Consider the following 22,537-nt stretch of genomic DNA (forward strand, 5'->3'; position numbering starts at 1 on the left):
GTGCCTCTGTCTGTGTCTCTGTGAAGAACATATATGTCTTGCCCCTCTCATCAAACACTCCCCTTTCCATGCTAAAACTGAGAGAGTAAGTTGACATTGAAAAGTACCGACATCAAAGGAAAGACTTACAACGTAAAAAAACAAATCTGCACTGAAAAAGGCTTGTTTCTGTTCTAGCTCCTTGGATTACCAGTCATGGTGTTAAAGTAGCATTTTAGAAGAAAAAACAGAAACCTTTCATGGTTAAGCTTTTATTCAGCTGAAGGTTTAATTATTAAGGTAAAAACAAGGGACCAGATTTTTCCAACACAATACACACAACTTAAGGTATTACATCAGTCCCAGAAAAGAAAAGCCTCGAGTTAAGACAATACTTGCGCAGGGTTTACATGAAATTTAGGCTTCACTTAAAGATATATTTCAGCAATATACTTGCTGACATCAAAGTTGACACCTCTAACTACAAAGCTGTGTAAGCTGTTTGTGGAATTTACAACCCAGAATACAAACCTATTTATTGAATATAGTGGATGACTAGCTGGAACAACATGGGTTGAACACATCTGTACTTCACATGACCATATGCCACCAAGATGAATTTTAGGATGTTATAAAACCAAGTTACTTACAAAAACACACAAAAAAGATAAAAGCCTGCATAATGTCCCTTTACTATCCTGACTGAAAAACACTGAACTGTGAATAAATGGTGACAGTGGTTGGCTGCCCAGAGAGGTTGGATGGGGGGGGTTTTCATCCCCTTTCCTTAATACAAAATATATTTTGTGTCCTGTTTTGTTTTGTGACTGTGATGCATTGGCCAAAGGTACTTAACCTATTCTGCTCAGTGGATACTAGATATATTCAATGATTACTATTATACTATTATATTAGATTCAACTCCTTCACTTTTTATTGTACTAGCTACATCTGTGAAGCTATTGGATTGCCAATGGTGTGAATGCACACAATACATATAATGTTAAATTATGGATCTGTCTGTTAATTAAACCATGCTAGCTGTAGCCAGCTATTTCTTCTCAGCAGGTCATCCTTTTCATTTAGTGTGTGTGCCAGCTAGATAGTCCAGCCTTTACATAAACATTAACATTAATTACATTTTCATTAGGCATACGCAGAAAACAAAAACTTAAGTACAGTCTTGTTCCAAAAATTGCCTGGAGGTTTTTGCCCTTTTTGCCCCGTAAAGCGGAGGAGTATTTCTTTTAGAGATGATGCTACGCTATGGGCTACTTGAACACCAGGTCATTTAATCCACAGATATCAAGTATGCTTTTCAAACGCTCAAAATGTCTGAACAATTGAGAATGATCACATCCACTGAAAATTATACTCTTTGAATCAACAATAACAATAACATGTTGTGTGGCCTACTCTGTGAGATTTCAAACCGTTGTATTACAAAAACAAATTGTTGACACAACATCTGAATCTACTGCTCCAATTATGGCCTCATACAACATGAGTGGCACGGCTCCCTATTGGTTCAGCACTGGCAGTGAAGGAGGCTCTGTAGAGGTTTACAATATCAGACATTATGGAATAAATGAGTATGTTCACCTGCATACTTCATTATTTCAAAGATAAGATGACTAGCCTACTGGTAAGTTAATTTCAAGATCAACTCTGTCAGCTACATTTGAGTGCAGTTAACCCACATTTTTCTGTATGGCAACTGACAAAACTAACTGACCAAACTAACTGTAATAAGCATTAAGCAAATAAGCAATAAGCATCTTTTAACATGACTGTGAGTTGCCATTAAACAAGCAAAGTGATCGTCCATTATTTTGAACTTGTCTATTGTATATGTATGGGATTGTTTCCATAGTTCTAAATTCTTCAGTAAAGCTTTGTCGCTTCTCAGGAACTGTCAGATATGAGTCCTACATAACCCGTGTCAAGGCCACAGACCCATCCCAAAGTAGCATGTATGCTTCAAGGCCACAGACCCATCCCAAAGTAGCATGTATGCTTGTTTGAAACCCTCGAAACAGAATGAAATGGATTACATGTGGATTTAGATTTAGATTTAGTTCGCTTCTTTGTGGTCGCCTTTCTGCAGGTTCTGCAGGCACTGAGAAGCTACTGTAATTAGTTTTTTTGTTGGTTAGTTTTTGTTTCAAATTAGAACAAGAGTTTCATTTGTGAACTAGCCACTAGTATGTACGACGAGAGACTTGAGAATTGAAGTGAGGGGGCAAACTGAAGCACCAGTGGGTAAGTCATTGGTTTGGTATATTGAATGAAGGGAAACACAGAATCTCATATCAGTTGAGCTGCTCATCTTAGTGCGAGGGTTTGTGGCGTGGCTGCATGTGCAGGCTGTCATACGTGTCTTTAGTGCCCGTGCTCAAGCCCTGGGGGAGGGGAAGACACAGGCAGGCACACAGTTATTGCAGATTCACAGGGGAAAGAACACATCATTATGCTTGCATCTAGTTGAGGTTTTTCTGACTATGCTCAGATGGAAACTAATTTAAAAATAGAGAATTGGAGCTTTTACCTGGTACACCTGGTCATCTCTCTGACGTCGACGCTGTGGAGACAACAACGATGCAACCAGCAGAGATCATTCAGTGCAAATATATTCATGGTCAATATGAGCTAAGCTTACTATATGCTTACGATATATATCTTTCACTTCTATAAAAATAGTAAAATTAGTAAAGATGCAATATTTACAATACAGCTACATTTTATTTTGATGCCTAATTCAACTCTGAAGAATCTTGTATAAGGGGGATTGTACTGATGTACCTTGACTACAGTACATTTAGATAAGAATAATCATCTTACTTCTTTCTGCGCATGGATCTTCCCGTAAGGGTCCTCTGTGCGGTTCACCAAGCCCTGATTTAATTAAATTATAAATAAATTATAAAAAGCCAGTATAAAAACAGTGTTAGGTAATATTGCTTTATTTAGAAAAATGCAAATGATCAAGTGTGATATTATACTTTTATATTATCGATAGGATATTGTATTGCAAAAATAGTTAAGTCAGATGTAAAGTTGTGTGTTCTGCTGTAAAACACAAGCAGTGTTGTATAAGTTTATGAGATCTTTACCGAGTAGGTGCTGTCGTCAGTTTGCTGCTTACGTGTCTAGGACCAAGGAAACAGGGCAGCACACTTATCAGTTACACACAGTCTCACTTATCAGTTACACACAGTCACATTTTCCTCCTGCTTTTTAAAAATGTGTGATGACAGGATCTTTTTTTTTTTGCTAATAGAACTAGATGTGTTTCCTGAAGGAAATATTGGTGCTTCCAAAGCAGCTAAAAAGGATCAGTTAACTAATTGATTTCTAATAGTTGACACTAAAAGTTGCCTATCCATCCTGTATTTGTAAAACCATCTATGTTGTTGTTACAGAAATGAACTGTTAAATATCCTTCAGCCAAATTGCTGTAATAATAACATAAGAACATAATACTACTTGTAATAATAATACTTCTACTACTACTACTACTAATAAAATTAAAATAATAATAATTATTATTATTATTATTATTATTACCATTATCATTATTATTATTATATAAGTTGCACTATTATATTTTGTGTCTCTGAACCCCAAACATTGGTGGGGCTGTGTTCATGTCTAAGTTCTAGTCCACGTTTAGTGAAGGTCTGATGTTTGAAAGTAAATAAACATAATTCTTTAGGGTATCTGCAAATGAACATGCTCTGCTACTGTGGTCACTCTTCAGTATGGCACATGCTCCAAAAAGTCAACTGTGTGAGTTTACTACAGTCATCACATTTTAAAAAGTGTACATATTTTTTTTAAAGAAATGACATTCATATGGTAAAACAATACTGCATTGTAGAGATTTCAATATAGCACAGGGTGAACAGAATTTGCAAATCACTCCTTTTTGTTTCATTAGCATTTTCCATATTGTCCCAACTGTTCAGGAAATGGGGTTGTAGTCACTTTGTGGATCCGGGATTAAGGTTTACTCACTACACAGCTCTGGACAAGAGCAATGGCTGATGGCTTCAGTGTGTCTGATAGTGTTTCTCAAAAAGGTTGAAATTGTCTTCAGGTTTGACAAACATCTGTCTGACACACCAGTTGTCTTGGTGTGGTGAGAGAATTCAAAGGAACTTCAAAGTTTCTGGACATAAATAACTCACATGCTCATCATCGTTACTGGCGTGAGCTAACATGGGATCTAATATGTTCTGATGGAATAGGCGACAGTCCTGCAACATTCAGCTTGTATATGAGGGCAGACTCATTTCTTTGTCTATTAGGGCTTGTTGTAATTCTGTATTTTGACCTATTTCTATGTCTGCAAACACTCTGTTGAACGCTATTCAAATAACAAAGTAAAAAAATTGTTTCACAGTATTTCTGTTTTGTTCAAATCTTGTTCAAAGTTCACAGTAAATAGCTGAATTCTGAATTCCCTTAAGCCAACCAGTTTCCTTTTTTAATCAGAATGGATCAGATTAATCACAGAAAAGCTTTGATTTGCAGGCTCTGTAATGATGGATAGTTGTGAAACAGAAATAGATATGTTTATATATAAATAGATTATATTAGTGTACTTAAATACTTACTCGGTTCTGCCCACTCTCCACATCTTTACGTTGTATTTCTCCATAACTATTATCACCTTTCTGCCCTAGGGTCTTTAAACACACAAAACACATACATGATTACAAGTACTGTAGCCTCCCATTGTAGTGTGCACTAGAACTATAACTTACTTTAAACACACGAAACACATACATGATTACAAGTATACTGTAGCCTCCCATTCTAGTGTGCACTAGAACTATAACTTACTTGGTACGTCGGGTCATCTTGTCCTTCGGGGGTCTTTGGCCTGAAACACTGAGAACATAAATATAGATCATTAAAAGCAGAGACAATAGGAGGTCGAGTAAAAAGGGACACAATATGAATGGGGACATTTTTCACAGAGTACCATAAAACTCACCTTCTCTCGAATCAGGAGGGCTGTAATTGCGACGCCGTAGAACATGAGAAAGCCATCAAGCACGTAACAGATCCTGGGGTCATACAGGTCCAATGCTGCCTCTGTGGGAGACCATAGACCAGGAAAGACACATCAAATCATCAAAGTTCAAAAAATATTATGGACAGCCAAACTCTACCGACTCACTCTGTCTTTTTTTTATTATATATATTTTTGCCACCACCGACATGTTTTTCTGTTGGTACTCTCCTTAGCCCTGTAACAGTAACCCTACCCCAGGCTCTGGGCTCTGTAAAGCGCCTTGAGACAATTTTATTGTCATGGTGCTATTTAAATAAAATTTTATTTAATTGAATTCAGTCCTCGCAAATGTTCTTATCTTCTCAAATTTTGGCACAGATGATTGTCAGACTAGGCTTGGCCTCACAAAAGTTATCAGATGGATCTGTCATTTTCAAGTGTGTTACAGCAGTTTGTAACAGAGAATCAAATTCAGTGGCTTTGACAGCAAACAGGAAGTGAAGCCATATCTCAGCGATGCTTTGTGTATCAACACCAGACTGGGTGGAGGATCCTGGGACCCTGTCCTGAGAATGTCAAATAAACTCCATGTCATTCTTTCACTATGCACAAACACAGCTTGTCACCCTCAGGTCATGCTAAGTGGCCCCAGTAGGGCTCACATTTGTATTCCAGTTGTACACAGGAAAAGATGTTCAATTGGTTGTGCTATTGCTTGGGGAATTCCCATAGCGGCCAGTCCTCTCACCGTCACATGCAAGTACTCATAGCAAGCAACCTAACCACGTAAAAACTGCCCAATCATAGATACAAGAAGAACGCTGAAGAACTGGCTGGAGACAGCTGGAACACACACTGCATGTTGCACCAGCAATCCATAAAGGCCTTCCTTCACAGTACGACATGCACACTGTAGCCCACAAGAGCTCAAACCAACATCACAGCCCAACCATAGAACCTGAGCAGCAGGATACAACAACAACAACATCAAAGCTGCTTTCATGAGCATTTCACTGGGGTTTTCAGTTTGTAGGTAAATCATTTGACTACAGTTATAAGCATGGTTAGTGACAATGTACTGTAATGTGACTTTACATCCCAATGCTACAGGTGCTCTGATTGAAATTTTTACTATCTGTAATATCCATTGACTGACAGTCATCTGCACCAATTATTTTTCAACATTGAAAACTTACATGCTGAAGGATTAAAGTAATTCTTATGTGTGCTGATTTCTTGGGAGACCCTAAGATCAACACATATAAACCTGGGCTGAAACAGTTCATGTATTTGTATCAAACTGTTCAGTACAGGCCTGTTGGTTGTACACACAGCTATCTGACTACTACAGTTTGCGTATTGCAGAAGAGGAAGATAGCACTAACACAATACCGACTGTCTGTACAACAAATGTGAAATACATCCATCCTGCCAACAACTAACGAATAAAATAAAATGTTATGGCATTACAACACACCCCTTTCTGCTGACCAGCATTGTCCTCCCTTTTGCTTAATTCTTCCCCTTTTGTTCCCTGCCTTACCCCAGATGGCAAAGGATTGACTTAAACCCACTTGTACGGTGGAAGATTAATAAATTAACCTTTATTTCCGCTTTCATCTTAATAAATGACCTTTTATCTTGCCATGCTGGTGAAATAGTACGTAGGCCTACTTCAGTCCCCTCAATTGCTTCTTTAGCTCCTATTCCATGCAACGTTAACAGAGAGTGTTCAGTTCATGTTACTATTTTTTGTATTTATGAGGAGAATCTTTTCAGTTTTATGTAAACTTCTTATTTAACTTTTTTATTTTCTAATAGTTGTGGTCCAAATAAATGGAAATAAATGGAGACATTTGCATTGTTTTTCCCCCTGCTGTGCCAAAAACGTTACCAAGCCGTGACCCTCAAACCGAGGTACATACCAAACCATGAATTCAGTGAACTGTTTCAGGTCTAATGGAAACGCACTTTGGAGTTTAAACACGTTTAAATTCAGATAACGCAGCGAATGTCACGAGGTTAAAGGACCAGTGTGGAGGATTTAGGGGGATCTAATAGGCAGAAATGAAATATATTATTCATAATTATGTTTTCATTAGTGTATATTCACCTGTAACCATGAATTGTTGTCTTTTTGTTAGCTGAGAATGAGCCCTTTGTATGTACATAAGTAGCGGATCCTCTTCCATCAGGGTACGAGCAACAGGGCTAGAGTTTACTAATGCATTTGCACTGTAACCGATGGCAAATGTCACCGCCATTGAGACATTCCATGGACTGACAAACAAAACAGAGCAAAGATAGTTACCTCAGGCTCTGCTGCATGAATGTAAAGCATTTAAAAATAGTGAGTGACTTTTCTTCATAGGAATTGTGAAACTGATGCTTATATTAATGACACTTCACCTTAGTCTTTTGTGCCATTTCACATGACACAAATTATGTTTAATTTCAAGTCCACAGATTCCAGACTAAAAAGGACTAGGTTCAAGTGCCTATTCAACTGTTTCCAAGTCCCAAGATAGCAGAGAAAGAGTCGCCTCTTTAGGGCCTTGAGTCTTCGCCTTGCTTCCTTAGAAAAATCATTTTAGCAATTTCCCGTCAGAGGGAGAAAAAACTCAACCTGTTACTAGGGGCTGCCACTACAGAACCCTTAAAGATGGCCTATGATGCTTATTTTCAATGTTCATCATTTTATTTTTGGGGTCTACTACAAAAGATTTACATGCTTCAATGTTCCAAAATCACATTATATACATTCACCCTATGTCTGAAACACAATAAGAATCAATAAGAATAAAGAAGTCAGTCTGCATGGGAACTCCAAGGATGAACCCACCAGAAGAGGTGCTATGTCTGAGACAAAGGGCATGTGAGGCCAGTATCATTATCCAGAATTACAAATGAAAATTGTTTTACAAATGAAAATGATATATTAACAAGTAGACATTCATTTGTACAATTCATTTTCTAAATGAGAGCTTAAAAGTAAGGAGTTTTTTTGTTTGTGGATAGCAAAGTACAGTTGTAAATCATTGAATATGTGTGGATCCACAAACATAGAGCAACATGCTGATTAAATCCAGACATGGTGGGCCCACCTTACTCAACTGTTGTAAACCATTTTGAACCATATCAATTGAAGTGTCGTAAATGCTTAAGTAAGATGGCCACCCTCCCCAAAACAATATTTGATAGAAGACCCAAATATTGCTTTCTCTTTAAATGACTGAATTTAAACGTAAGCCGATGTCTTCCACCTGCGGAGCTGCACAGGTCATTGCTGTTCCAAAAGTGGCCTTCACTGTGCAATCCATGTGTCTGTATGTACTGTTGTTAGTATAGTTCCCTCTCAGCTCAATGCAGTGACACCCTTGCTGTGCTTAGTATCATTCCATCAGACCATGCCAACAAGCACCACATCCTGATAGGCCCAAAACAGTCAGGTTTATGTGAGTATATGAGACCTAATACAAATTCATTCACACCCGGTTTTGATATTGTCAGCAGTAGCAATAGCCACTATAAATGTCATAACTGAGTGGTTGGTCCAGTATTTCTGCTAGTACGATGTCACCCTTTTGAATGCAGATGAAATTAGTTCTAAAAGCATGTCAACTGTGTGTCAGTGCAATGACAACCTTTCAGATGTCTCACTTGCAAACCACCTGTGCCGTTCTAAAAACTACACTATTCAAACAGCCAAACCACAAGCATGCTGATGTGATGAAAGAGATATGAAGCACAGGAAACTAAACCATGTCGCATAAATGTGACTGAACCTTCACTATATCAGTCTCAGGGAGATGGAGCATAAGTTGATCAGCTGGGGAGATAGCACTAGGCACTGAAATCACTATTGCTAGGCCTCACTAGGAGCATGGAAGCTGGAGCACGGCTCTCCTTCAAATCAAAATAGAAACATTTTTCAGAAACGTGTCATATGGGTTAGAAAAGAAAAGTAACTTTAGTAAAAAGTTACTTTAGTGAGCGTTATCAGATTGCATGCAAAAATTAAAATTAAATAAAAATATCTAGAATACATTTCTTGCCTCAAAAACATAACATCTGAATCAAATAGGGTGAAAAGGTTAGTAACATTTTCTGAAGTTCAAGGTGTTTGGATTGCATCAATTGGTTTGTCTGAATTTATTTCACCATAAAGTTTAAAAGGTAGTTTTCCACTGAAAGTAATTTGTCTGTGACAACAAATGACATTCTTTACAGATAAAATGACAAATTGCTCCGCTTACCGTTACACTTTTTAGGCTTTCATGCATACAAGTAAATGCAACTGCCAAATTAACTAATGGAAATGAATAACTGATAGAGAAAGTAGAAATATTTGAAGTCACCAACTATCGCAAAAGTATAATTAAGCTTTAAATTCATTGTAATATAATTGTATTACCATATTTCACATTTCAAGCCTAAATCTTTGTTGATGTTAATTGTCCTTTTACACAGCTTTTACACAATTTGGTGTGAAAATGGAGGCAAAAAATCTTTCCTTCAGTTTCAGCCAGAAAAGCAGTTTGTTGAAACATTATTCTGGCAGATAACAGCACACACTTCAGTTGATTAATTCTGATATATTGATACTCATTAACATTGTTTTTTATTTCTGTCCACCTTAAAACCAACACACCAACCATGAGAAGTTTACTATTCAGGTTTCAGAAAACAATGAGTGTAAAATGGTGGACTGCTGACAGCCCTAGGATGGGAGTCATTTTAGAACTGCAGCTCAGCGGAAATATAAACATCCTCCCCATGACAGTCTTCATGTCAGCCAGGCCTAATCTAATCTGCTAGTCATCCCTTGTACTCTCGTTCAGACACACTACCCACACACACCACTTCTACATTTAAATTGCACATAAAAACACCCTACTCTCGCTTCAAACTTCTCAGATTATATAAACTGCGTCAGATATACGTTTCCACTGACAAGTGTAGTTGCACTACGTGATAATTACATTTTCTCATGGATACCATGACGATCATGAAACATCAACATTGAACAAATGAAGAGAGAAGTTTCCATCCTCTTTCTCAAATACAAACTATATACTCATTTCAGTTTTACTGATGAGTAATACAAAAACATAACATCACAGGAATTTAATATTATTCTCTTCATTTTAAATTAAGCAAGAATATTCATGAGAAATGGAATGCCACTGTCTTTATAAATCCATATGTATTCAGTATATTGATAATGCTATCAAAAATTTGAATCAGGAAAGGAGGAATCAGGGCGGATGATCTTGCTTTAAGTTGGGCACTTTATGATAACTACAAATGACTAATACCTGTTTATTGTTATTAAACTACAGGAAAAGATCAAATGACGGAGATGATAATAACTAATACTTGTTTATTGTTATTAAACTACAGGAAAAGATCAATTGACTGAGATGATAATAACTAATACCTGTTTTTTGGTTTTAAACTACAGGAAAAGGGTTATTGAAACTGGAGATGATCATAATTAATATTGACACACATTCACCAGTAATTGCATTGTTTGTTTTTACTACACTTTTGTACATTTCTTTCTTAATTTTGTATAACTTCTACATTTTTTAAACTGGAAAATGCAGAGCAAATAGACATGTAGGCCTTGCTCTTCCAGTCACTCTTGGCATACACCTCATTTGCGTTCCGCCAGAGCTAATGTGAAAGGACAAATACATTTGAAGATCTCACAAAACACAAATTACTTATTTCTCTGCAAAAAAGACTGCATGTGAAAAGAAAAAAATAAATGTCAGGTCACTGTCAGAAAGGTGTTGAGGTCAACTAATTACACACTCAGGATATATTAATATTCTCACCTGCAGAAGGGATCACCAAGACCATAAGAAGAATTGCGCCAGTTGTTTGCCAGGCCATGTCGGCTTTCTAAATTGAGCTCGATTTGTTCCCTTCTAGGGCTGGTAATGATCGTTGCTGGCCTTGCAGGAACGCCTGAACGTCTGAACACAGTGTCTCCAAAAGTGAAGGAGTCACATAGTTGCGAGAAGATTTCTGCTGTTGCTCTCAGTCGCACAGGAAGTAGGTCAACCACACTCCACCTGTGACACATTTGCCCCGCCTACAAAGCCTTACGGGCCATTACCCCTTTAGCTTTCCCAGAACTAACAGATTCAACCAGCTGCACATGTCATACACACATACACACATCCATAAACACAGACACACAGGCAAACATTTGAACTCCATCCTAAAAGTGCTAAAGGTAGCACTGATTGTGTCCTCAGCTAATTCAAAACAATAATCTGGAAACTCTGGAAGGATTTTTACAGTAAATCCCATGGGAGTAAGTGCTATACAGATACGGTTAAATACAATACAGATACATATGTTGTGTTCTCTGAAATGGCTGTCAATAGTACATGAACTCAAAGATGACTTGCATGTTCGGTACTCCATCTCCATCATAACCCATAATATAAATTGAAAGAAAATAAATTAAAGTGGCGTTTAATGGGTTACAAGCAGATTTGTGCAAGTAACAACAGTTGGTAGGATTAATGATGTTTTATGACTTTTAACTATGTAGTAGCACACTATGACTAACCCTTGAGGCTTTGAAGCTTGTATCAAAAACTCAAAGCATTTCCCATCTGAGCGCCGTATCGAGGCTTGTATCGTTTTGGCTAAATGACGTCAACTGCCAAGCCTCGTTTAACCGCTGGTTTTGGTTATGATTTTTTTAATAATCTTGAAACGCTTTGACTATATCTCTGGAGTGCAAGCAGTCTAATATTCATGTTGTCATTTCATGCGCTCACAGATCATTTTGCAATAGATTATATAGGCAGGCACGGCCAAAGTCCTTGCATTTCTATGAAGAGACATACATTAACCTTTTACATTTCTTTACATTTCTGATAGCAGTTAGAGGACTGTGAGAAGCAATTGACTGAATTTGACCAAAAAATGATTTGATTACTATCATAGACTGCACCTTTAGTAAATACCTTTGCACATTGTTCTGCAGTGTCTCCCTCAATGTTCTTGGTAGTATTTAAATAGATCATAGGTTAGTGGGATGGTGCTTCTGGACTGTAGTGCCCCAGATTCCCAGTAGGATAATGATCAGGGCTTTGACTCGACCATTCTAGAACATTCACTTTACTGTTTTTGAGTCACTGCAGTGTTGCTTTAATGCCTTGTGCCTAGGATAACTGTCCTGCCGGTTGGTGAATCCTCTTCCAAGCCTTAGATTTACAACAGATTATCTTGCGATATTGTGTAGATTTTTTTTATTCAATTCACCCTCAATTCTAAAATTTCCCAGTCCATGTTAAATCAGAACGTTCTGTAACGAAGAGAAAAAAACAACCATCCAACCAAAAGCAACCATAAAAGCATCAGGGCACTGTGCGTTTTACATTTGGGTCTATAATTTGACTAATAATTGTCATTGAGGTGGCAGGAAGTGGCAGGAAAACCCATTAGGGGCTACCAGGAGTGTGACCCCGTTTTTGGTAAATGCACACTTTAAGCATTTCACATAAAAGGACAACCCAAATGCATTATTTATTGTTGCCAGATGTACTGTTGAAGCATATTTCTTGAATAGCCAATACCCTATTCAAGTAATAATAAACCCAAAGAAGGCCTCGTAGTATGCATAATAAACCCAGAGAAGGCCTCGTAGTATGCATAATAAACCCAAAGAAGGCCTCGTAGTATGCATAATAAACACAGTCACACGGGCTGGTGCTTGACCACCAACAGCGTTAAATTGAATCAAAGATTTATTATGGTGATAACTGTTCTAATTTAATATGGTGAAACCACTGCCAACCATCAGTCTCAGTCATCAAATACATAGCCTTGTTAAGGTTTAACCCCACACGGTCTGGGAAGCAATGTCCATAGGATAATGGTCTGCAGGTGTTCAGAATGGGTGTTTGTTGAAGACTGTGTCCCTCCCCACTGCCTGGGTGGCACAGAAGTGGTATGTGGGGTACCTTCATTGCTTCCTATGTAAGCAGGACACACGCAACTCCCCTGCCCTCAATTCAAGGGCCGTGAACGACTTCAGGCTGTGATCAGGATTGAATACAAAAACACAATGCAATACAATCCTATAATATTCTTTTGTATACCAAGTTCATAATGGCAGCGCATGCAAGATGGTAGCCTACTTAGACACCTTCTGGTGTCCACTGTTGGGTGATGGACCAGTAGACGATTCAGAAGTAAACATAGGTGGCCAATTAAAAACACATATTCAAAACTTGGATTAATGGTGGTGAAGATGTGTTTTACCTGTTGCACCCCTTTCTGATGTAAGCAACACAAATGGCTTACCTCCACGAAATGACATCAGGATTCCATACACTTTATTTAGGCATTCTGGGGCAGGCCATTCATTTCCGTGGCTCATTTCGATCAAGCCGTTTGACATCAAAATTCTTTAACAATATTAGTATGGTTTGGAGAGAAGGTGAGTAAATCAACATACACTTTTGGAGGCGATTTCTACCAGTCGGGTTTGGTTGTTGTAGCCTTAACATTTTTTTATTTTATAATAATGACATTTTATGGATACACATTACACACCATCAATTTCCAACTGCTTTGGTGCATGAAACCCTAGTAAAGAAGAATGATCATAACATAAGCATAAATCAAACATGTATGTGCAGCACCTTTCAGAGTGTTTGAAGAATGATCTTAAGTCAAACATGTGTGTGCAGCACCTTTCAGAGTGTTTGAAGAATGATCTTAAGTCAAACATGTACTGTATGTGCATCACCTTTCAGAGTGTTTGAAGAATGATCTTAAGTCAAACATGTATGTACAGCACCTTTCAGAGTGTTTGAATAATGATCATAAATCAAACATGTCTGTGCAGCACCTTTCAGAGTGTTTGAATAATGATCATAAGTATAAGTCAAACATGTATGTACAGCACCTTTCAGAGTGTTTGAATGTGTGCCACAATTATTGGCACCCCTTAATTTAATGTTTTGTGCAGCCTCCCTTTGCCAAGATAACAGCTCTGAGTCTTCTCCTATAATGCGTGATGAGGTTGGTGAACACATGGCACGGGATCTGAGACCATTCCTTCATGCAGTATCTCTCCAGATCCTTCAGATTCTGAGTTCAACGTTTGTAGACTCGGCTTCAGCTCATCCCACAGATTTTCTATGGGGTTTAGGTCGGGGGACTGTGATGGCCATGGCAAAACCTTTATTCTGCGGTCAGTGAACCATTTTTGTGTTGATTTTGAGGTGTGCTTCGGATCATTGACCTGCTGGAAGGTCCAACCACAGCCCATTTTAAGCTTACTGGAGGGGGCTGTTAGGTTTTCATTTAATATCTGCTGGTATTTGATGGAGTCCATGATACCATGTATCCTAACAAGATGTCCAGGGCCTTTGGAAGAAAAACAGCCCCACAACATCAAAGATCCGCCACCATACTTCACATTGGGTATGGGGGTCTTTTCTGTATGGCTATCTTTCTGTCTACGCCAAACCTGCCAAAAAGCTTTATTTTGGTCTCATCTCACCATATAACTCGGCCCCATTGAAAGTCTGACTTACATTTGGCAAACTGTAGGCGCTTTAGTTTGTAGTTGATTGACAGCAGAGGCTTTTTTCTGGCAACCCTCCAAAACAACTTGTGGTGATGTAGGTGGTGTCTGATGGTAGTTTTGGAGACTTTCTGACCCCAAGACTCAACTCACCTCTACAATTCTCCAGCTGTGATCCTTGGAGATTCTTTTTCCAGTCGAACCATCCTCCTCACGGTGCGTGGGGTCAATGTACACACACGTCCTCTTCCAGGCTAATTCTTAACATCTCCTGTCGCTTTAAACTTCTTAATTATTTCCATGATAGTGGTAATGGGTATTTTCAACTCTTTAAAGATTTTCTTGTATCCATTTCTTGATTTGTGCAGCTCCACAACTTTCCGTCGCACATCTTCACTGTGTTCTTGGGTCTTTCCCATAGTGATGAATGACTAATGGAATTTGGCCTTGTCACCTCATATTTGTACGCCAGTGGAACAGGAAGTCATGGTTGACCTCTTAAGAGTTCCTTATCAAACAGGTGAACTTAAAAATGTAAAACATGACTGGAAATATACTTCAGTTAGATTTTAATTATAAGATTTTTCTAGGGGTGCCAATAATTGTGGCACACACGTGAAAATATTTATTTAATGTCAACAGTTTTTTTTTCTTTCAATAATTTTACTTCAATAAAAAGGTAAGATTTTTGTGAATATTTTGAGTGAAAGACCAAGAGGATAAACAGCAAAGACATATTTTTTTATAGCCTGTTTTGCTCATATTCACTAGGGGTGCCAATAATTGTGGAGGGCACTGTATGTGCAGCACCTTTCAGAGTGTTTGAAGAATGATCTTAAGTCAAACATGTATGTGCAGCACCTTTCAGAGTGTTTGAAGAATGACCTTAAGTCAAACATGTATGTGCAGCACCTTTCAGAGTGTTTGAATAATGATCATAACATAAGCATCAGTCAAACATGTATGTGCAGCACCTTTCAGAGTGTTTGAAGAATGATCAGAAGTATAAGTCAAACATGTATGTGCATCACCTTTCAGAGTGTTTGAAGAATGATCTTAAGTCAAACATATATGTGCAGCACCTTTCAGAGTGTTTGAAGAATGATCTTAAGTCAAACATGTATGTACAGCACCTTTCAGAGTGTTTGAAGAAGTCAAACATGTGTGTGCAGCACCTTTCAGAGTGTTTGAAGAATGATCTTAAGTCAAACATGTATGTGCAGCACCTTTCAGAGTGTTTGAAGAATGATCTTAAGTCAAACATGTGTGTGCAGCACCTTTCAGAGTGTTTGCAGGTGGTGGCTGTGGCTTCCCTCATACCCCATTTATTATTGCAGATTTACAATAACAAGAAAGTCTAAGCATCCTCTGTGCTGGACACTTACACTCACCATGATCACAATAGGCTTCCCTCTATGGACCCCAAATATTTACAATACAGCTCAAACCGTTTCACTGCTTTGCTCCTAAAATAAATGAAAAGAAGAACAGTGGCCGTTTTGAATGTCAATTTTATTTCATATAGTGCACCCACAGTCAAATTAGACACATTCAAAGAAGCTGACAAAATGTCAGAATTAAATCAGAATATATGAATGTCAGAATTAAATGTAAATATACTTTATTTTACAAAAATATCGCTTTCAAAAGCTATACTTTGCATTCAAATAACAAATACCTTAACTAAAGCGAGCTTTGATGGAGAACCCATCCAACCATCAGACTGTTGATTTAAAATACTCTGGTTTGCATTATATACAAATATATTTATATACCCTAAGTGTGCTTTACCTTGGTGTTTAAACTAGCCAGTTCAAATGGTTGATGACATGATGGTATAACAAACTTGAAAAAGGTAAAAATTGTAGTACCTGCTATTTCCATTCATTTTTTTCCAACATCACATTTGTAAGATATTACAGAATGTTCTGGTGTTTTCTGCTAAAAATAACGTTTTGTTAATATGCTGTGATGAAGTGTTTAAAATTAAATATAAATTTGAGGGAGAATTATTTTGCAGATTTATGGATTTTTTTTCTCTACTTATTAATAATACATACAATTATCAAACATAACCATGTTTGAGGTACATAGACATAGACCCACATACATGTGGGTAGTCTCAAACTTTCCCTGATTTCATTTCATAACATTTTCACTCATAGGCAAGCCTTTTATCTTGTAAAAGCCATGTCATATGAAAAATGGATTCCAATTCAAAGCCCAGTAGAAGGTAAACAAGGACACTGATCCAATGTCTGTCACTCAGGAAGGAGTTTTCTGTGAACAAAGCAAAGTTTTTACTGCCAAACTCAGACCAGAGTGATACTAATGATACAACATAAATCCTCTATACACACTCCACATCAAATGAATGCATTACATTTATAACAAGAACATTATTTCATGTATTGATGTTGAAATACAATTCAATTGTTTGTTTGTTTGTTTGTTTATTTATTTACTTTTTGTGTGTACGACCAATTTTCTGATATTCTGTTTGTAACCTATCTCAGTTCTCTCCCATATAGTAGGGCCTTTACCTGCAATGCTGGTGGCTGTAATAACATTGTTCCTGATCTCCATAACATTGTTCCTCATCACCATAACCTATCATTACATATCCAAAGATAAGGCAGCCCAGCTCTGTCCACTCACTATGTCTCTTTTCTTCTCCTCCTACTCCAGGTACATGCAAACAGTACTGGCAAATGAGGCAAAGCGCAGGATTGGGGATTGCTGGCTGATCTTCAAGTTCCACAGTGTATTGTTGTGACTGCTATGAGACCAGACATGGTGAAGCGAGGCAACGAGGTTGGCAAGCACACACAAGACCAGTGGAAATAGGTGTTAGGAGGCTTTGTAGCTTAATCGACCACAGCACTTCTGTTGGCTTTGGTTCTGGTCACTCAAAGGAGCTTTAAAGGCCGCTAAAAAGGTGTGCCAGTGGTGGCCAATGAGGTGTTCGCAGACTACTTGAGGTCGTGAACTGACCTGAACGAACACATAGATTTTTGAAATGTTGTTGAGGTGTATCTGTTTTCTCTTGTAGTGACATGTGTCCTAACCCAGTATGAGTATGGAGGGGGTTCTGGGACGCCAGATACCACTGCTGAACCTTCTGCAAGAAGCACCGATGAAGGAAAGTACCTGCTTGAAAACCCCAGTTAAATGTTGCTGTTGTTGTTGTTGTATCCTGCCGCTCAGATTTTATGGTTGGGCAGTCATGTTGTTGTGTACTACAGTTGTGGACTACAGACTGTACGGCCTTTACGGATCCCGGGTAAAACATGCGGTGCGTGTTGCGGCTCTCACCAGCCAGTTGTGCATTGTTGTTGTATCCTGCTGCTCTGGATCATTGGTTGGGCAATTGTCATATTTGTTAGGTTAGGTTGCTGGGTATGTGGCAATGAGATGATTGGCTGCTGTGGGAGGTCCCCAACCGATAGCTCAAGGAATTTAAAAAATGTTCCTGATTATTACTAAAATGCCTTGTCTAGAGTACCTAGTGACTGCTGTGAATAGGACAGCTGACAACAAGGGAAAGACAACTGGCATGACGGAATAGACCCCCAACTGTAGCAGATAAAACCAAGTAGATGCACCCTGGTAGGCTACAGAAGAACAAACCAGAGGATGGGAGAACAGGGGTGGAAGATGACTCGCAGGCAGACCACATGGCTTCGACTCTGAGAGAGGGGGATCAACACAGATATGGGCAGTTTGGGAAATAAGGGGAAAGCTCTTTAAGTTTTTGTGTATGTGGATGGAGGAAGAAAACTTCACTGGCTTCAGGATTTACAGCGAAGGAAGAAAGGCCTGGATGAAGGTGTACAGGGCAGGTTGAGTCAGTCAGTTCAAGTCCAGCGGTGGGCTGAGAACCAAAGACCTGGAAAGAGGAGCAGGCAGAGGACCAGGCGGGTTAACTACATGTGGAGACACACTAAGGTTTTAAAACCATTTGCGTGTTTGTTTGAGAATAAAAGAGTTGAGGTGAACTCTTTGCTGGTTAATGACAGGGACAGTAGATTTCCTTTTGTGCGAGAGCGGCAGAAAAGTGGTTACCAGGCACGAACAAACCGTACGGAATTAGAGACTGCTGACTGATGTCGGTAGACAACTTCAAGTTCCACAGTTCATTGTTGTGACTGCTACGAGACCAGACATGGTGTTGTATTTGGAGTGTAAGTGCATTTTTAACTTTATTGAATTAAAGATACGATTGAGGAAGCCCTTAAAAGGAAGATGTTAAAGTATGCAGAACCGATAACAAGAGCAAGGGACCAAGGCTGGGCAAGGCTGGGGAATATTACTTGAAGGTTTCAATTGAATTGACTATGAAATATGTGTCCAGGTTTAAGGTCTTTCAACTGGCATAACATTTTCACCCTTATGATGCATTGTTTGCAATCATTATGAGAAAAAACTAAAGGTGTGATAACATACTCGCTCTCCCCCATTACATTCTAAAGGTTTCAATTTGTACTTACCATCAGATACGGGGGTACCTGCAATACAATTAAGGCAGAGACTTAAACTGAGGTGTGCATGTGTTCTGATTATGTCATGTTAGAGCACAAATAAGTATATTGCAATTGATAACATGACAGCAGGTTGTTGAGAGAATTACCTTTCTTTTTATGCTAGACACAAGTAGGGACCTATGTCTATATCTGTCTCCCAAGTCTTTTTAGTGAAATGACATAAATCTGTCTAAAAAATAGGAACGAAAGACTGTTCAAACTTACGGTGTTTCTAGTAGGGTGTGGCCTTGAAGTATGCCTCCGGGGTGACTGTCTTCACCCCCCCAAAGTAGTCTAGGACCCACACCTGAGTGATGTTCATCTTGGCAAAGAACCAGTTGTGATCAGTTGGCCAGTCCAGCATTTCTGGGTGGCGGCTGAACAAGGCCTTTTTAGCCACAGAGGCCTCTACTGTACTGTTCTGTACCTGCACACAGCAAGAGAAAAATATGTATTTAGCAGTTTACTGAAACGTGTCATCAGACAGCTGACTTCTGTTTCATAATTAGGACTTCTATGGACTCACTCAAGGCTTTGAATATTACTGTTCAGGTTGTAAATGTACACAAAAGCGCATTACATTAGATGTTTCTAAGCCATGAAGACCATGGCTAAAAGTATGAGGTAAACATATTTAAAACATAGGTAAACACATGCTGTAAAACTCAAATAAATGTTTGGGCACCCTTGTGCAAATGACCAATGCAAATTTTGTTGAAGTGAAAATAAGTAAATAGCAGAAAGCATGGATCATCTTGAAACGGAAGCTGAGAAATATGAAGTATGTGAAAGATTCTTTGCAGGGATGGTGGCAGTCAAGCAGGATCCATGCATACACCCCAGAGGATGTGAGCTGTGAGGCGTATCCTAGCCACTAGACTCAACCAAAGCACAGAGCATCCTCTGAAGATAAGGCAAAAGAGTTTCGAAAAGAGGAAACATGATGAGCAGTAAGATGAAGTGTCTATTACATGGACTACCAATCTTGACCTGGGTGCGAGCTGGAAGAAAAGTTTGGGAGAGTGCCACAGAGACGGGATAAGGTTAAGGTACGGCTCCATAGAGAGAGGGGGCAATGAGGAGGCAGGTGGACAGCTGAAACTAGAGTAGACGTGGACAGACTGGAAGAGACACAGGCCTCTGCTGTGACAGACTGGAAGATACACAGGCCTCTGCTGTGACAGACTGGAAGAGACACAGGCCTCTGCTGTGACAGACTGGAAGATACACAGGCCTCTGCTGTGACAGACTGGAAGATACACAGGCCTCTGCTGTGACAGACTGGAAGATACACAGGCCTCTGCTGTGACAGACTGGAAGAGACACAGGCCTCTGCTGTGACAGACTGGAAGATACACAGGCCTCTGCTGTGACAGACTGGAAGAGACACAGGCCTCTGCTGTGACAGACTGGAAGAGACACAGGCCTCTGCTGTGACAGACTGGAAGAGACACAGGCCTCTGCTGAAGCTAGAGTACACGTGGACAGACTGGAAGATGTAGACTTTAACACTTTAGATGTAAGGTGTATAGTTGTTAGAGATCCATTTGCTTCTAAAGTACAGTTTAGCTGCTTTGCAAGCAGCGAGTTCTCCTTCAGGAAATGATATCTAGTCTATTAATATTCTTACCTCCACCACAGACCCTGAGAGGATGATGTGAGCACACAGTGGACTTTGGGGGTCATAGCCTTGTTTCTTACAGAAATCCGTTTGAGCCAAAGACACGCAGAGTGATGCCTGGGGATTCACCTGCCAAAGACATTAACACAGATATTAAAACCACTACTGGATTGATTGAAGGTTGATCAAAAATTCAAGACCAAAGCCCATTAGAATTGAGTTTATCTTTATGCATTGTCCCTGTTTCCTACCATACAAGCGCTATCAATTATTTCTGCCTTTTCCCATCCCATAATGAGTGGTATGGGAAAAGGCATAAATAATTGATAAAATGAAGTCAAGTGGAACACTAGGAAGCAAGAACATGGCAATGTGAGAAATCAATCAAACAATGTTGAGACAATAAAAAAAAAACAGCTTTGTTTTTGTTTTACATTAGTGTATTTTCTCTTCTACTTCACATTACCTCACATTTATTTATGTAATCGATTCCACTTCACAGTACAGTGTTTATCAGTTTGTCAAAATCGAGACTAGTGCTTCCTCTGCTGTCACTCAAACGCCTTTCGCCAGCACTTCTCTAGAGTTACCATAGAGTCAATCAATGTTTTTTTTTAAGCTATGTTGACAAACATAACCTTGGCCTACTGTCTATGTCGAGTGCTGTAAAACTATAAACTGTACTTCTGTCTGGTTGCTGTCCCGTCATTTGACTGTTTTGTTTTGCATGTCATCCTGATGTGTCTCCTTATCTGAAACTTCAGTTTTTTAAATGATGGCGTCCACAGCACACTAATTTATTTCTAAAAATGTATTTTTTTCCCCCAATGTTATGGACGATTCACCAATTTAATAGTTCTTTTTTTGTCTACATGAACTCAAAACATGATTAAAAAAAGTATGCCATATCCCAGTAACTACAGCTATGTGGGCCTTATTGCCCTGCCCTAGGCAGCACATATATCGTAAATTCATTTTGACGATAAACAGTCATGTGAAAGAGCGATAAACAGTCATGTGAAAGGGTGATAAACAATCATGTGAAAGAGCGATAAACACGACTGTTTGACACACCAAGACCCATGTAGTTTTGTGGGGCACAAACTCCGCACAAACACAAAACTATAACACTGCCCATTTTACAGCACAATGTAATACAATATTTTGTCAAATTACATGGTTTAGAATGCTGCTAGTTTTTATCAATGACAGATGATGCCGATACTTTTTGATGTTTGCAAGGCAAGTCTGTTGGCTGTTGCGTAGCCTATCTGTGCACATGTCTGGATATCGTCATACACAGCTGACTCGAAGCACGGACTTGCAGCGACACTTGGCAGCTAAACTGCGTAACACATGTCAAACATTCACACAAACAAAACAGTGGCCTCATGTTACAACAAAAGACAGCATATATTCACTGGCGATTCCTACCTCCAAATCCTTCACGGATATCTCCATGCGAGTCAAATACATATACGGAATCCCTGTCCCGTAACTCACTGGGCCATCGCTTATAGAAAATACGTTGGAGAAAGGTTGTCCTTTCACTGGGTCATGAGTTGAGATAGTAGCCATTGAAGCCCACTCGCATTGGTTAACAACAAATCGTGCAACCCGTGCTATCTCTTCATGAGGAGGAATTCTAGGTTGCCCAGTCGCGATACAGGTGAGGTCCAACACCAAAACGAAGGCAAACAGCAGAACACTCATGTTTAGACACTCTCTTGAGGCTTTTCCAAATGTGCGCTCCACCGTTCGTAGCTTCGTGTCACCTGATCACATTCCGATCATGTGACTATTGTTTATGACCGATCTCTTTAAAC

At 39.0% G+C, this 22,537-nt stretch overlaps 2 protein-coding genes across 5 annotated transcripts; both read right to left on the bottom strand.

Moving 5' to 3' along the window:
* Window positions 1-235: 235 nt before the first annotated feature.
* cd247 (CD247 molecule) lies at window positions 236-11,056 on the bottom strand. Its single transcript, XM_031559066.2, has 8 exons — window positions 10,846-11,056; window positions 4,982-5,082; window positions 4,828-4,875; window positions 4,599-4,670; window positions 3,093-3,128; window positions 2,821-2,874; window positions 2,528-2,560; window positions 236-2,381 (listed from the first exon to the last, which is right to left on the bottom strand). The coding sequence occupies exons 1-8, from the start codon at window positions 10,901-10,903 to the stop codon at window positions 2,310-2,312; spliced, it is 474 nt and encodes a 157-aa protein (XP_031414926.1). The 5' UTR covers window positions 10,904-11,056; the 3' UTR covers window positions 236-2,309.
* Window positions 11,057-13,519: 2,463 nt separating this feature from the next.
* On the bottom strand, window positions 13,520-22,509 carry creg1 (cellular repressor of E1A-stimulated genes 1). Of its 4 annotated transcripts, XR_006151502.1 has the most exons (6): window positions 22,146-22,509; window positions 20,721-20,840; window positions 19,316-19,517; window positions 19,058-19,075; window positions 15,845-16,847; window positions 13,520-13,728 (listed from the first exon to the last, which is right to left on the bottom strand). XR_006151502.1 is itself a non-coding variant. In XM_012823254.3 (5 exons), exons 1-3 carry the CDS (start codon window positions 22,422-22,424, stop codon window positions 19,323-19,325), a joined length of 594 nt encoding a protein of 197 aa, XP_012678708.1. In that variant the 5' UTR covers window positions 22,425-22,507; the 3' UTR covers window positions 16,061-18,456; window positions 19,058-19,075; window positions 19,316-19,322. The 4 variants fall into 4 exon arrangements, 3 of the variants coding, with proteins under 3 accessions (XP_012678708.1, XP_012678707.1, XP_012678710.1); XM_012823254.3 differs by lacking the exon at window positions 13,520-13,728 and having other exon boundaries at window positions 16,061-18,456; window positions 22,146-22,507; XM_012823253.3 differs by lacking the exon at window positions 13,520-13,728 and having other exon boundaries at window positions 16,061-16,847; window positions 22,146-22,504.
* Window positions 22,510-22,537: the final 28 nt, after the last annotated feature.

This window comes from Clupea harengus, chromosome 21, assembly GCF_900700415.2.
Source record: "Clupea harengus chromosome 21, Ch_v2.0.2, whole genome shotgun sequence".
In the NCBI taxonomy this organism is placed as follows: Eukaryota; Metazoa; Chordata; class Actinopteri; order Clupeiformes; family Clupeidae; genus Clupea; species Clupea harengus.

What these genes read in the sequence shown, in the direction of transcription:
- cd247 (XM_031559066.2), bottom strand. Translation starts at nt 10,903, where the DNA reads ATGGCCTGGCAAACAACTGGCGCAATTCTTCTTATGGTCTTGGTGATC. An exon ending in CTTGGTGATCCCTTCTGCAG is followed by an intron (nt 5,083 to 10,845) that starts GTGAGAATATTA and finishes GGTCTCCCACAG; the next exon opens with AGGCAGCATTGGACCTGTAT. An exon ending in CCCTCCTGATTCGAGAGAAG is followed by an intron (nt 4,876 to 4,981) that starts GTGAGTTTTATG and finishes TTATGTTCTCAG; the next exon opens with TGTTTCAGGCCAAAGACCCC.
- creg1 (XM_012823256.3), bottom strand. Translation starts at nt 22,424, where the DNA reads ATGAGTGTTCTGCTGTTTGCCTTCGTTTTGGTGTTGGACCTCACCTGT. An exon ending in TATCCGTGAAGGATTTGGAG is followed by an intron (nt 20,841 to 22,145) that starts GTAGGAATCGCC and finishes TGTCTTTGGCAG; the next exon opens with GTGAATCCCCAGGCATCACT. An exon ending in TCTCAGGGTCTGTGGTGGAG is followed by an intron (nt 19,518 to 20,720) that starts GTAAGAATATTA and finishes TGCTGTGTGCAG; the next exon opens with GTACAGAACAGTACAGTAGA.